This window comes from Canis lupus, chromosome 17, assembly GCF_048164855.1.
Source record: "Canis lupus baileyi chromosome 17, mCanLup2.hap1, whole genome shotgun sequence".
In the NCBI taxonomy this organism is placed as follows: Eukaryota; Metazoa; Chordata; class Mammalia; order Carnivora; family Canidae; genus Canis; species Canis lupus.
This window is the reverse complement of record NC_132854.1, coordinates 2,626,702-2,642,131: the sequence shown is the minus strand read 5'-3', so window position 1 is coordinate 2,642,131 and position 15,430 is coordinate 2,626,702. Positions and strand designations below refer to the sequence as shown.

Here is a 15,430-nt window from a genome sequence, read left to right as displayed (position 1 = left end):
GAGCCGGACACAGCAGCTTGGGTGCCAGATGGCCCTCCGCCCAGGACAGGCCTCGCCATGCCCCAGCTCCTTTGACCCCGACATCTCGACAAGGGGACCCCTGGTTCTCGGTGGCTGGGAAGCCTCACTTTCCTTTTTTAAGATTTACCTGCAGAGCCAGACACTGGGGGAGGGTGGTGCTGCGTCCTCCAGGGGGGAAGGTGCTCCCACCACCACCAGTGCTGATCCACACCTGGGCTCCTCCTGCAGGTCTTCCCGGGATGCCGGGGATCCCCGGGCTGTCCGGAGTGCCTGGGCTGCCGGGGAAGCCGGGCCACATCAAAGGCATCAAAGGAGACATCGGCATTCCCGGCGTGCCCGGTTTACCAGGATTTCCTGGCGTGCCCGGCCCCCCCGGAATCATCGGGTTTCCTGGGTTCACAGGAAGTAGGGTGAGTGCGCATCTCTCATTCCACATCTTCTTGCGATTGCGCCTCTCCCCCTGCTTCTGCCCAGGGTGCTGTGCTCCAGCATTCGCTGTGCTGCAAGTGGTCAAGGGCCGGCTTCAGAATTGGGGCCTGGGGCTGTCCTGGGCCCCCGCGTCAGGGTAAGGAGACGCTGTACTCACGCCACCAGCAGCGGTGATACAAGTGCCTCCCACGCCACTGCTGCCCTCCTGTTGGATGAAGCCTGGTGTCTGCACTTTTCCATGAGGGCTTCTGGAAGGCTAAACTCCAACGTCTGGCCCTCCAAATGCTGGACTTGAGTGTGTGTGACATCAGGACTGAGGACCCATTACTGGATCACAGCAAGGACGACGACATCCAGCCTGCCGTTCACTCCTTCACTCGGCATACCTGCTCTGAGCACCTGCTGCGTGCAGGGCACTATGTTGTCATGGTGAGGGGGATGTGCCCTGACCCCTGAGGGGGTGCCCGTCCCTCCACACCAGTGGTCTCCCCTCCGCTAAATCCCGTGGTTTCACAGAGTGTGCTGGACATGGTGCACAGAACGCGGCACAGGGCGGCTCTCCATCGACTGTGTTTCGTGGAAGTCTTTTTATCCTCTTTTGTTTAAAGACATTATATGCTCACCGTCCTCAGCATGTGACGGATGCATTTCTGGGATTCACGCTGGGGTCAGCACACTTTGGGCCGGTCGGAAAGTCTGGCCACCCCGTGGTGGACCATTAATAGCAGCCTGGGAGGCGTCCATCTGGCCCACCTTGACGATGCCCTCCACAGCCCTCAGTGTCTTCCTCCTGTCGCTCCCATCACTGCCTCCTGGTGTAGCCAATGCGATCTTGTGTGCAGCTTGTCGGATGACTTAAAATAGGACGAAAAGACACAATGGCAGTGCTCCCAGTAGCTTTGTCTGTCATAGCCAAACACTGGGAGAGCCCAAATGCCCACCACCAGGAGGAGTGTGGAGACGGGCACATTCCGGCTGTGGGCTACGTGGCCGGAGAGAGAATTACTGAGAAGGACAACAGTGACTCTCACGTACTTCCTGATGAAAAAAAAAATGATGCAGAAACTAAGTACGAGTGAGGCAACCCCAACTGTAAAGATCAGGAACCAACAAGAGCCAGTGATGGGGTCAGTCAGAGAGTGGCTGTCTTGGGCAAGATTAGGAACCAGGAGAGAACTTTCTGCAATGCTGAAGTTGTTGTGTGTCTTTATGTGGCTAGTACACGAGTGAAGCTCATGGTACAGCCTCCCCGCTCCCCACAAAACAGAGCTGCGCTGTGCTGGGAGAGGTCACTTTGTGGAAGGCCCCCCAGTACTGCCATGTAGACCAGCACACCACCCTCCCTCAGAGGATGAGGAAAACCGTGCTCTCCGTGGTCACAGAGCCACCCAGACACCATCCCAGCGTCATCATCAGTGACCAGCCTCGATTCAGGAAGTCCAACCGTCCACAGATGGAGGGCATGGCCGTGCAACATCACAGCGAGCTGGGGAATCAGGGGTCCAACTCAGATCCCAATTCTGCCGGTTACATGGGCAAATCACTCGGCCTCTATGTGCCTCAACTTCCTCATCTGTCAAACAGGACATGACAAAATATCTATGTCATAGGGTCGTTGTGAAGTTTAAATGAAGCTTTTGAATGGGGCAAGGTGGGATGGGTCAGCCGTGAGTGTCACCACCACTGTCATGATGGCGACATCCACCAGGTGTGTTCTCAGCTTCAGTAAAGCTTCCCCGTCCAGTAAGAATGAGGAAGCAAACCATCTGCTGTTATGTGGAAAAACCTGAGGGGTTGACTACAAATTGATGAGATAAACTTTGAGTGTTGATTTTAGCCCAAGAGCCAGGCATGTTAAACCCTTTAGAATGATAAACATATCTTGGGAACAGCCTTCTGTTGAGCCTGTCCTGCTCATCTGAGATGTTTTCGTGTCTGACCTTCTCTAGGGTGACAAGGGAGCTCCAGGGAGAGCAGGCCTTTACGGCGAGGTGGGCCCCACAGGGGACTTTGGTGAGTATTGCTTGGATCATGACTGTAGGGCATCCACAATCCAGAGCATTCCAGCAGGTGTGGTGGTCAGACACTGAGATGCTGTTAGGAATTTCAAAGCAAATTATTTTTATTAGGAATGTAACAGAACAGGGGCACCTGAGTGTCTCAGTTGATTAGGCATCTGCCTTGGGCTCAGGTCATGATCTCAGGGTCTGGGGATCGAGTCCTATGTGGGGATCCCGGCTCAGCGAGGAGTCTGCTTCTCCCTCTCCCTCTGTACCTCCTCCCACTCATGCTCTCCTTCTCTCTAATAATTAATTATTAAAAGAAAAAAAGAGTGTAACACAGCAAAGTTGCAAACTGACCACCTACCAATAGGTGTCAGCCGTCTTTTCTGCCTACTGCAGGTGACAGTGGAGACATCATAAACCTGCCAGGAAGCCCAGGCCTGAAGGGTGAGCGGGGCATCGCTGGAGCACCAGGTACGTCAGTCACTCTGGCCTCATCGCCTCAGCCCTGAGCCCTGCGTGCGTCTCCCTCAGGCACCAACATGCCAGATATATCACAACCTGTATCACTGAGTCACGTTTCAGGGAATGGTTTGAGGTCTTCAAGCCTGTGGGCAAACAGAACTCTGGAATTTCTTGTTAAATTGAACCTGAAGACAAAGTCAGGAAAGCTCTGTCTGTCTGAAACAGCGGCTTGGGATGTCCCCAAGCAGGGACCATGTCCTAGCATGTAAGGGTGGGGAATTCGGGTGCAGGGCAGTTCTGACTCTGAGGCCACACCATCGCAGGCTGGTATGGGGCGGGAGGGTCAGCCCCTTGCCTCTGGCAGCACTGCTGGGTGTCCCGACGGCATGGCAGCTGGCTTTCTCCAGAGGTGACAAAGGGAAAGCCATGATGCATTTTATGGCCACGCCGTGGAGTGACACACCAGCATTTCCACAGTGCCCTGGGGGTCGCCCGGGTCAGCCCCACCCATGCACAAGGGCATGGATGCCAGGACATGGGGCTACTGAATTAGGGAAAATGTTAGAGAAGGAACATGCTGAGATCCGCAGCCCGTTCACAGAAGAAGCACCGATGTGGAATGACAAGACCCTCAACTGCGTCTCCCTGAGCCCCCTGGGCTCCATGTCTGCTCTGCTCCTAGCAGGGACTCTGTGCTTACAGGTCTAAAGGGATTCTTCGGGGAAAAGGGAACGGAGGGTGAAGTTGGCTTCCCTGGGATAACAGGCGTGCCAGGTGTCCAAGGCCCTCCCGGACCTAAAGGGCAAACAGGTATGATCTCGTGCTGTCACGTAGCCCCACATGCACCTTCCCCCACACAGCTGAGCCCCCAAACCTCCAGGCCCCCAGCACAGGGGCAGCTGGTGTGCCCATATCCTTGAGCCATGACCACACTCCACCGCATGAGGCTGGCTCTTGCACGTTGCCCATGACCCAGCTCTGTCTTAGGACCAAGGCCACCGGCCTTGGGGAGACGCACAGGGGGCAGACGCATGTGCTTATGTGGCCCTGGGTCCATCTTCTTATAAATGCAGACCGAGTCCTGGTCGCAGGGCCCCTTCCTTGCATCTGAATATGCAGAAACATGTTTGGGGATCCGGAGTCAAGAGGGAAAGCCAACAGGGGACTGGTTTCTAACTTTTTTCTTGTTGCTGCCTTTGCTATGCTTTGTGTGGGACCTGGGAACCCTGACACCAATCCTCCGGGTCTCCAGGCTCTCTCTGCACCCCTGCCTGGATGACAGCACCCGAATGGTAGAACACCAGCTGCTGTCTCTGGCAAGGCTGAGCCTGAAAGTGGGGCACATTCCCAGCTGGTCCTTTCCCACGAAGTTCCTCCTCCTCCAGGCAGGACCCGAACTGCAGGTGGCCAGGCCTCAGGGTTCCAGTCCCACTCATGGAGGCATTTGTCCCCCCCACCCCCAGGCTTCCCAGGACTGACAGGGCTGCAGGGGCCGCAGGGAGATCCGGGCCGGGCAGGTGTGCCTGGCAACAAAGGAGACTACGGCTGGCCAGGGATTCCAGGCTCCCCAGGTAAGAGCATCTCTCCCTCTGTAGACACAAGTGCACAGATTTGCTCAGAGCCAGATGGGCTGGCGGAGGAGAGGCGGTCAGCCTGGCTGTCCTCTCTGGTCGGCGCACAGGCAGTGAGAGGGGCCAGAGGGACGGAGGCCAGCGTCCCCGTTCTGTCCGGGGCTCCCGGCTGCCACTGAGCCAGGGCTGGTGGAGCTGGGGCCGGGGGTTTACCCTGCCTGGCCTGGATGGGCCCTGGTCAGGGGACAGGCACCTGGAAGCTGTCCTGCTCAGAACTAAGGGGGCCCATCCCAGCCCACACTCACTGCCACATCGGAGGGAGAGTCGCTGCCTGCCTCCCGGGTGCTACTTTAGAAATGTTTGTCCTGGGGAATCTGGAGGGACTAGAGTAGTGACCGCCACAGCGTCGTTGCAGAGCACAGTTCTTACAAAGCACCTGTTCGTAGTGACTTCGGCATCAGGAGGAAAGACACCACTGCCAGCTCCCCCACAGCTCTAAGGAGCCTTCAACACGGTTCCATGAGAACGGTCTGTTGTGAGCTGCTTCTCCTGGATGATGCAGACAGGATTCGTTTATAAGTCAGAAGTGCTCCCTGTTTGCCAGGCTCTTGAGTAAAGTGGACGGGTGGCCGTATAATAGCAAACAAGAACAGGTCAAACTGGTTTAAAAGCCGCTTTGCTCTCCAATGCACGGAATAACCATGAGTGAAATCCACACAGGCTTTCCCGGCATCCGAGGCATCAGCGGATTACACGGTTTGCCAGGCACCAAAGGCCTTCCTGGATCCCCAGGTACCTGGCACGCCCCAGCCATGCGGCCACACCCACCAATGGGGGAGGGGGTGCTGGGGGCATCCCGGAGTTGTGTGGTCATCCCCAAGGCCACATGGACTGGGTGCCCCCAACCCAGTGGTTCTGCAGACCGAGGAGGGTTCGGCCAAGATGCGATCTGGGACACTGAAGCCACATGGCTAGCCGAAATCTCCACAGCTGTGTTCCGGCTCTGTTTCCGAGTCCCACTGCACAGTGTGGCCGTCTTTCTGCTTCTGAAGACCAGCCTGGCGTGGTGAGGATGCTAATATCCCTGCTGTGCGGCCCCTGCCACAGGTGCGGACATCCACGGAGACCCTGGCTTCCCCGGTCCTGCTGGGGACAGGGGCGACCCCGGAGAGGCCAACATCCGCCCAGGACCCATCGGGGCCCCAGGACAGAAAGGGGAGCGAGGAGATCCAGGTGAGGCTATGCACTGCCCAGTGGCAGCACTGCACAACGAGACCCGGGATGTCCATGAGTCCGAGAGATGAGCATGTAGTGGATCCTGGCAGCACTGGTTGCTCTGCAAAACTTCTCAGCCAGCCCCCCACCATCATACTCTGTTATGACCCATCGGGGTTGTTACTGACCACCTCTCCTGTGGTCAGGAAAGCTCCCAGGCCCTAGGGACCACTGTCCATCTCCACTATGCCCCCGCAGCACCTGGCATGGCTGTTACCAATAACAAGCACTTAGTATTGGATGACGAGTCCATACAAACCCTACAGTCACTGAGCTGAGTCCCGGGGCAGGCCTGGGATGTGGTAGGAGCAAACCAGGGAAAGGTGGTCTCACCTACTGAGGAGACCCACACCCCCAGCCCACCCCACCCACCAGCACACATGCTCAAGCCTAAACCGAGATGGGAAACATTTCCACATAAAACTATAATCAACATATAGGAGTGGAGTATGGTGGAAAGTATTGTAGTTTCACTGAGTGTACAGCACTAGGGTCTGCTTTCTGATGATCCTGCCCCCACCATGCCCAACTCATCCGGTCACTGCGCCCACAATGGCAGCCATGCACCAGAGGCTGGCTGTGCCACGGCACGTGGGCACAGGCCTGTCACACATTGGGCTTCCGTGCACTGGGGCCTGGGTGCAAGTGCTCAGGTCAAAATACCCTCCTAAGCTAGAGCCCAGGGACCCCACAAAGAAGCCAGTACCCAAGGAGGCCAGTGACTTGATCCCCCATGGGGGCAGTGGGTGTCCCAAGGCTCACAGACCACATCATCTGATTCTCCAAGGTCTGTCACCTTCTCTTTCCCCTTTCAGATAGCTGGAAACTCCAGAATTCCCTGGTATTGGAGCCCCATGTCATTGATCTGAGGCAGGAGAATGAGCAGAGGTGCAGCCAGCTGGGGTCTCACTGTGAGCCCTGAGTGGCTACAAGGTGTTCACACAGCCCCAGTCAGGGCCATCCCCACTCAGGGGTGAGGATCTAGGGTCAGTCCACCAGCATGTCCCCACTCAGGGGTGAGGATCTAGTGTCAGTCCACCAGCATGTCCCCACTCATTGCCCATGAGTGGTGCTGAACAGCCCTCATCAGACCTTAGTAGTCAGGGGGTTTATTTCAGTACTGAGGAAGATCTGTGGGGGCCACAGAGAGAATGGGCTTGTTTGGATCCTGATTTCCAGCACACTGAACCTGAGTCAGTGTCTCAACCATGCGGTTGGTCCCTTGCATTGTCAGGGGAATGTGGCCAATCTGGATCCTGTAACCCAGGAGTTTTTGCCACCGACACTCACAATCTGTTTGAGTTACTTTGTGACAATAGCTAGATGCAGCTCAGTTGGTGTCATTTCCGATCAAACTAGAGACGGCAGCTGGCCAATCCCCACAGGCCTGGTGAATCCACCTGCTTGTTGCCTGTAAGTAGCAGGGCAAAGACCACACCTTTCTAAATGTTTCTCTTGGTGTGTTCTTCATACACTCAGAAGCACACACCATGACAGGTATGAGGATCCCCTGGGGTTGCCGAGGAGCCCAGGTCAGTCAGGAGGCTGCATTAGGGGCACAGGAGGTGACTCTTAGTCTTAGGTCACCCATGTGTGCCCCGTGCTGCCCACTCACTCCTTCCCCTGGAGCAGAGACCGCTGTCCCAGGACGCTAGGGTATCCTGGCTGTGGGCAGTGTCCTTGTACTGACCTCAGGCCTCCATACTCCAGAGAACAACCACTAGTCTGGCAGTCGGGACAGAAACCAGCCCCTGCCCCCGACATTCAGCTCGCCCACCTAGCACGTCATGTTGGCTGAAGCGCAGGGGGGAGCAGGTAGGGAATGCCCTCCAGGGTCTGTGTGTGGGCACTGCCCGAGGAGCCAGCCTTTGACTCGGACCCGGGCCAGTCCTGTCGCCTCCCACGCACACCAAGTTCTCAGATACTGAGCCAACGTGTCTAGCAGTTCCGGTGAGCCCCTGGTCACATTCTCATCAATCGATCAATTGTAAATTGGCTTTTTTTGTGTTTCTGTCTAAAGACACCATATTTAGTATCTCTTGTTGGTACATTAACGTGGAACTCATCGGCTCTGTATCTTGCCTGACGGAAGCCTATCTAACACATTTTCTCTGACAGTATGCCACTGCGCCTCTGAGTTCGGGGATGCCAGACAGCACCTCAGCATGGTGTGCAGGGGGCAATATAAACAGTGAACTCGCCAATAAAAAGCACAGAAATGTTAAAAAAAAAAGAAAGGTGGGGGGGAGGCACTAAACAGACACAGAAAGGACCCCTGTTGACACCCTGAGCTGAAACGGGGCCATCAGTGGGGACTCCAGGAATCCGCCCCCTCTGCCCGTCCAGCGTGCTGCTAGTATTGATTTAGGGTCACCAGCAGATCATAGTGGGTAGGCGAATTGGCAAGTACAGGCTCTATGAGCAGGGAGGACCCACCATAGAGCTGGGACCCAAGCCACCGAAGGGCAGCTGCAAGGAGTATTGAAAGCATCAGTGTGCTTGTCCTGCCAAGACAAGAACCTCCTGTCCCAACACAAGTGCTCACAAGCAACAGAGCCAACCTCTGGGGGCCAGGTGCCGTCCACAAGTACCGTAGCCACATGGCCTGAGCCAGATGCATGGCACCCCCGGACATTCCCTGGCCTCAGGCATCTCCCATCGCTGCCTCTCCTTGGTGGCTCTGCTCCTGGACAGGAAGCGGCATAGAAAGGAAACCATAGATCAAAAAGTTGGATGCTGATCCTAAACCTGACTTCTTCTGTTTCCATCCTAAGGGGGACGAGGCCCAATTGGGAGTCCAGGACTTCAAGGCTTCCCAGGCATCACCCCCCCTTCCAACATGTCTGGGTTACCTGGTGACAAAGGGGCGCCAGGGATATTTGGCCTGGAAGGTAAGTAGGATTCACATTACTGTGCACTGGAATCTCTGGGGGTAGGAGCTGGCAGTGACGAGGTTCCTTTGGGGGTGAAACAGACTTTAGTTTCCACCTCAAGGACACTGCAAAGTAACATAAGCCACACATGAAAGGACGAGCACTGTGTGATGTCCCTGGTACAAGGTCCTGAGAGCGCTCAAATCCACAGACAAGGGAGAAAAGGGGTCCAGGGACTGGGGAGGCAGTGCAGTCATGACCAATGCAGACAGAGCTGCAGTGTGGGAAGACAAGAAAGCTCTGAGGTGCACGGTGGTGACAGCCACTCAACACTATGGTTGGACTTAGCACCCCTGAAACCACACACTTAGAAATGGTTAAAACAAGAGGCACCTGGGTGGTTCAGTTGGTCAAGCACCTGCCTTCAGCTGGGGTCGTGATCCTGACCGAGCCCCGACTGAGCCCCATGTCGCGTCAGGCACACTGCTCTGCGGGGCGGGGAGACTGCTTCTCCCTCTGCCTGCTGCTCCCCCTGCTTGTGCAAGTGCATGAGCGCTCTCTCTCTCTCTCTCTCTCTCTTTCTCTCAAGTAAATAAAATCTAAAAAAAAAAAAATTTAATGGTTAAAATGGTAAGTTTTAGCTTAGGTATATTTTGCCACAACATGAAAAAAGCCGTCCAGCATTAGACCTGCCAAAGACTCCCCCCAAACAGGCGACTTTTGTCTGGCCCCCTGAGCACATCCTGGCACCGTGTGGCCCTGCCCACCCCTTCCTCCCGGGTAACATCATCCTTGTGATGCACATCGACAGGTTATCGTGGGCCCCCGGGACCACCTGGGCCTGCTGCTCTTCCTGGAAGCAAAGGAGATGAGGGGAACCCAGGAGCTCCAGGAACCCCCGGGACTAAAGGATGGGGCGGGGACCCTGGGCCCCAGGGCCGGCCTGGCGTGTTCGGTCTCCCCGGAGAAAAAGGTAATGGTGCCCCGGAGGGCTCCTCTTGTCGGGGAGGCTGGCAGCTCCAGTCAGAGATGGCTGGAGCCCCCTCACCCAGACAGGCGAGGCCTCCACATCCTGCTTGTCTTGAAGGGCCCAGAGGTGAGCCCGGATTCATGGGCAACACAGGAGCCACCGGGAGTGTGGGCGACCGAGGCCCCAAGGGACCCAAGGGAGACCGAGGACTCCCAGGTAAGTGGCTGCTCGCACACCTGCAGAACCACGTCAGGCAGGCTGCCAGCCTTGGACGGTCCCTGCGCCTCCAGGCCTGGGGGCCCCTCTCTGGGTGCCGTTTCTCATGGAGACCTGCCAGCACCCGCACTGGGACATGCTGGATGACACTAACTGTCAAAAGGGCTGAACAATGTCTCCAGTAAGTCATTATCCATCTTGTCTCGAGAGCAAGACAGGTCTGGGAAGCTCACGATGGGTATCAGCAGATAGAAAAATTGAACACAGGTCAGAGCAAGAAAACCGAGGGATTCTTCTTTTCAACTGGGCTTTCTTTTCCCTTTCCAGGTGCCCCTGGCTCTGTGGGATCCCCCGGGATCGCAGGAATCCCCCAGAAGATTACCATCCAGCCAGGGCCAGTAGGTCCACAGGGAAGGAGAGGCCCTCCGGGGATGCAGGGAGAGATGGGACCGCAGGGCCCGCCGGGGGATCCAGGTAGGAGCAAAGCCTCCTTCTCCTGTTTGCTTTCTTTTCACTGTGGTTTTCTTGCTGAAAACGCTTTGTTGAGCAGCAGTGACACTGAGCATTGTCACTAGTCAATGACAATGCTAGTCACGCTCGGCTCGCTCATTTCTCGGCTCTGCAGGTTTCCGTGGGGCTCCAGGGAAGGCAGGGCCCCAGGGCAGAGGTGGTGTGTCTGCTGTTCCCGGATTCCGAGGAGACCAGGGGCCTATGGGACACCAGGGGCCAGTGGGCCAGGAAGGTGAGTGATGAACGGCAAATGGGGACAGAAGGCAAGGTGGCTCTTCTGGGTCCGCTGAGGGACTGACAGATGGATTGTGGTCCTTGGGGAGGGAAGCACACACACCAAGGTGAGCAAAGATGAAAGGCTGCCCTCCCTCCAGCCTTGGGGCTGGGTGTGCCTCTAACACCTGCACCTGACTAGAGCACCTGTGCGCGGCCAGAGCATCTGTGCCCTGCGAGAGCACCTGCACACACCTGGCACAGTGTCCCCAGGCCGGCTGGCTCCCTTCCTTCCTCTGACACATCTGCAGGTACCTCAGAGAAGGAAGCAATTAACAGACTTTGAGAAAGAGGATTTGTAAAAAGCTTGATGGTCTCAGACGATGAGCTGAAAAAAAAAAAAAAAACAATTACGTTAGCAGGAGCCATTGTAAAGTCTCGTATTACTGATTTCTTGAAATCACTTGGACATGTGCAGAATGAACAGGATAGGCAGGAAATACTAGCAATTTATGCAAAGAGAAACAGATTTGTTTTAATCCCCCTGAGCACACGAGGAGCAGGAGGGGAGCAGCCATGTGACAAGTTAAAGGGCTGCACAGTGTCCTGGTCACGGGGATGAGCAATCTGCTGTCCTCCCAACAGACTGACCCATGGTCTGGAGGTTAGGGGTTACCTGGGGGATGCACAGTCATGGACACACAGAGGGGAGTCATCCAGGCTGGGAGACCCAGACAACAGTGTGGAGGGGACATCCCATGAGGAAGTGATGACAAGTGAAAGTGTCCTGGGAGGAAAGGCGTAGGGAGAGGCGGGATCAACCAGGACAGTGGATTCCCAATGTTTGATGGGTCATGTTGCTGGAAGTAGACTGGACATCCTGCTGTGCTCTGGGGGCAGAATCACCCCTGGGCAGGCGTCATGGGAGGCAGGTTTCTGTCCCAGAAATGGCCCATGTGTGCGATGAGCTCCCTGTCCCCGAGAGATCTAGCAGAGGAGGCCCATGTGTTGGGTGGGCGCTGGACTGCAGTCCTCTGGGCTTTCCCAACTCTGAGTGTCAGGAAGATCAGGTCCTGCCCAGGAGGCTGTTGGTCTGCCAGGTGCAGAGCCCGCGAGGGCCGGGCTTCGGGGAGAAAGCAGGCAGGGGCGGCAAGAGCTGAGCGATGTCAGCCCCACGCTGTGGGCTGAGGTCCACGCAGCAGCAGCTGCAAGGTGACCACTTTCTCTCGGGTTCTAGGGGAGCCGGGCCGCCCAGGGACCCCCGGGCTGCCGGGCATGCCCGGCCGCAGCGTCAGCATCGGCTACCTCCTGGTGAAGCACAGTCAGACGGATCAGGAACCCATGTGCCCCGTGGGCATGAACAAGCTCTGGAGTGGATACAGCCTGCTGTACTTCGAAGGCCAGGAGAAAGCCCACAACCAGGACCTGGGTAGGTAGGACCTGCGGAGCCAGGCCAGCTCAGCTCCCGGGCTGCTGCTGACTGAGGGCCCCGGGCCTGTCCACATCCTGGTGCTTCAGAATAGATTAAAGCGGCCTGTGAAAGCTCTCAACCTGGGGTCAGGACCCCAGAGACTGCCTTCTCACCTGGCAGCGGCCTCCACAAGCTCAGGAGGCCCCTTGGGTGGCGGCCCCGCTCCCTCCGAATGCGGGCTGGGGCCGGGAGGGCCTGGGCGCCACGCAGACGCCCCGGGAAAGCGCATGCAGACATATACACATAGACACTGAAGGAAGCCTGGGTGCCGGGAGGAACTGCAATGGCTTTAAATACACAGAAGAAATGTAGCAAGGACACACTGAAAGCAGGGGTGTGCAGGGTGGGTGCCTTCGTCGTGACGTCCGTGGTGGGGAATCCGTCAGGCCGAACCCTGATTGTTTGTGCACGATCCCATCAATGCGGTCGACTTCCAAAATCAGTCTAACAGGAACGAACGCCGGGCAAAGGCCAACAAGGACGGGACCAACCCTGCAGCGGTGGGAACGGGCGTGGGGGCAAGCCCTGGGGCTGGGCGGGCTTCCTGCAGGGGCCCTGCACAGAGGCCCTGGGCTCTGGACTCCGGCTCTGGACCTGCCACGAGATAAAATCGACCTTTGTGCCAGGAGCAGTGGAGTCATCTGGGGGTGGGCACAGCCGGCGCTCCTTCTGGGAGAGCCTCTCAGGATGTGGTAGGCCAGGCCCTCTCTGGGATCCCATCAGGGATCTTGGGGCTGGTGCTTGCAGAGCCCCTGACACTGGCCCCAGACAGGGTGCAAATTCATGAAGACCCCACTCCCCCTGCTGACCCAGCCTCGTGGAAAGGGCTATGTGGGAACTTCTAGAAGGGCAGGGCTGAAATACCCCAGTGCTGTCCTCTGAAACATGGAACTGGAAAGCCTGGCTCGGTCCCCCGTGCAGGTCTGAGCCCCAGCAGACAGCTGCTGGACGGCCCCCTGACATGGGGCCTCGGGGCTTCGCCGGGGCTTCGCCGGGGCTTCGCCGGGCCTCCGGGAAATCTTCCCGGCATGCTCAGTGGTGGCCCTTTTCCACAGGGCTGGCGGGCTCCTGCCTGGCTCGGTTCAGCACCATGCCCTTCTTGTACTGCAACCCTGGTGATGTGTGCTACTATGCCAGCCGCAACGACAAGTCCTACTGGCTGTCCACCACTGCCCCGCTGCCCATGATGCCGGTGGCCGAGGATGACATCAAGCCCTACATTAGCCGCTGTTCCGTGTGCGAGGCCCCAGCCGTCGCCATTGCAGTCCACAGTCAAGATGTCTCCATCCCCCACTGCCCAGCTGGATGGCGGAGTCTCTGGATTGGATATTCCTTCCTCATGGTACGTGGTACTTGCCCTCTTTCTCTCTGAGCATAGAACTGAGGAAAAATCTAGTTCCTCTCCCCAACCACACCCTGCCTGGGGAAGCATGAACAGCTAGCTGCCTTTGTGAGAATAATCACACAGGGCAGTTGTTCGGGTTGTGCACTACACGAGGGCATCTGGCCCAGGGGATGAGAGCTGGAATACAGCCTGCACTTTTGCCTGCACTTTGCTAACTGAGCCATGTTAGGCATGGGGTGACCCCACCCAGAAGAGGCCCATTAATTTGCCACCAGACCTTTGTGCAGTGGGTAATTGGGATAAACTTGGTTGCCAAACAGCAACCCTAAAGTTTTCCTGCTTCCTCCGTCACTGTAGGGAGAAAGGAAAGTCCAGCAGAGATGATGGGTCTTCTGCTGCATTTATAATTATTATAACTGTCATAACTCCAACGTTGACTAGATGCCCAACATATTAAATATTTCATGTAGTATATAAATAACATAACATATAAATTATAGGAAGAGATAAGTAAGTAGTGTACCTTAATATTTTTAGAGGTATTAGTGCTGCAATCATTTGAGGCAACAGAATCCTAAGTTCTGTGCCAAGGCAGGCACACTGTGTACTTCTCAGGAAGCTGACCCTGTAAGGTGACTTCTGAGGACAGACACATGGTTGCACGTGGCCATCAGGGTGCTTCTGTGGTCCCTCTTCTCTCGTAACTTCCACTGGAAATTCAAAAATAAAACTGAGCTGCTCCTTTGCAAAGGGAGTGATTTGACTATGTCCCAAAGTGAGGGAGGCAGTCCTTCTCTTGTGAGTAGTACATCTCCCTCTGTGTCCGTGGACAAGTACGCAGGGTGCTCTCCAGCTGCTGGGCACTGGGCGTCTGCCAAAGGCAGGGTGATGTGGGGAGCCAGGGCTTAGGGCCACCGGGCTGCACCCACGCCGGGTCTCAGAGCCACAGAAACGCCTACTGGCTTGGACACTGAGCCAGCGAGCAAGGCCCTGCCCCTCCATGTGCCCCGTCGGCCTGTCTAGGAGGCTGGCCCAAACCCCAGGACTGGCGAGTGTCTGGTCTGCACATGACGACCCCTCTCGTCCATCCCTGTCGGCAGCAAGAAAACCATCATCCCTCACCTCTGTCATTTCTCGCGAAGCCTCTCTGGTGGCAGCTCTAAGGCTAAGGCCTTTGGTTTAGTTTTTCCTTTGTGATTCAGACTATGAGGTGCTTCCCACAGGGCGCTGACCCCCACCCGACAGCTCTCTCCTGCTTGTCCACTCCCAGCGTGGCCTCAGCACCTTTACACCAAGCGGGTCCCGAGGCACCTGCTTACACCAAACCGAGTGTGGTGGCTCTGGGCTGGGGAGGCTCCTGTGTTCTGTGTGAGCAGAAGACTTCAAAGCTGGTGTCTGTGCCTGTGGTTTTGTGTAGAGAGGCTAACCTGGCTTCCCTGCCTCGTTCTTCGCACACACCGTAGCTGAGCCCACTCCCGTGGCACAACCACAGCCTGCTCCTCCAAGCCAAACGGCACGTTTCTGCCTGAGATCTGGGACCCAGGGCCTCCCGGGGCCCTAACAGGAGCTACAACATAAATGAGACTGACACAGGCCCACGCCCTGGGAGTAGCCACAGGACCATCTCAAGTGACTAGTTGCTTGATTAGCAGCCCTCTGATGGAAACAGTAGTTGACACACAAGTTACATGTGGGCTATAGACAAACCAGCAAGTAAAGACATTCTAGACCACCCCACCCCCTCTTCATAAGCGCAGGAGGGGAGGGGCTGGAGGGGCCACCTTCTCTGGCCCTGACCTTTACCTTACCAAACCTCACATGCTGACCCACACGTCGACTTTATTTGTCCTTTAAAAAAGGTTCACGTTTTGGTGTCTCTCCTGCCAGGCAAATTCATTCTTTGAGTGGGTCATTCGGGCGGGAGACAGTATTTTTCCCCAGATGAAGTCAGCCACACCCACCGGGGATCCCCTGCTTCTGCTGTTGTTCTGGTTGTCGCTGAACCACACATCACAGACGTCGGCACAGGTCCCTGGACCCTCACCTGCAGCATGCCCGTGCCCAAGGC

At 56.6% G+C, this 15,430-nt stretch overlaps 1 protein-coding gene across 3 annotated transcripts in view; it reads left to right on the top strand.

Moving 5' to 3' along the window:
* The window catches only part of COL4A2 (collagen type IV alpha 2 chain), a 169,700-nt gene that overhangs the window by 153,050 nt on the left and 1,220 nt on the right, over positions 1 to 15,430 (top strand). For all 3 annotated transcript variants that reach the window (XM_072782394.1, XM_072782395.1, XM_072782393.1), the window contains exons 34-47: positions 250 to 431; positions 2,400 to 2,463; positions 2,853 to 2,927; positions 3,621 to 3,728; positions 4,382 to 4,489; positions 5,210 to 5,281; positions 5,597 to 5,722; positions 8,539 to 8,655; positions 9,449 to 9,610; positions 9,725 to 9,823; positions 10,151 to 10,297; positions 10,449 to 10,565; positions 11,784 to 11,975; positions 13,073 to 13,359. In XM_072782394.1, coding sequence (XP_072638495.1) covers positions 250 to 431; positions 2,400 to 2,463; positions 2,853 to 2,927; positions 3,621 to 3,728; positions 4,382 to 4,489; positions 5,210 to 5,281; positions 5,597 to 5,722; positions 8,539 to 8,655; positions 9,449 to 9,610; positions 9,725 to 9,823; positions 10,151 to 10,297; positions 10,449 to 10,565; positions 11,784 to 11,975; positions 13,073 to 13,359 — 1,856 coding nt within the window. The remainder of the gene's footprint in view (positions 1 to 249; positions 432 to 2,399; positions 2,464 to 2,852; positions 2,928 to 3,620; positions 3,729 to 4,381; positions 4,490 to 5,209; positions 5,282 to 5,596; positions 5,723 to 8,538; positions 8,656 to 9,448; positions 9,611 to 9,724; positions 9,824 to 10,150; positions 10,298 to 10,448; positions 10,566 to 11,783; positions 11,976 to 13,072; positions 13,360 to 15,430) is intronic.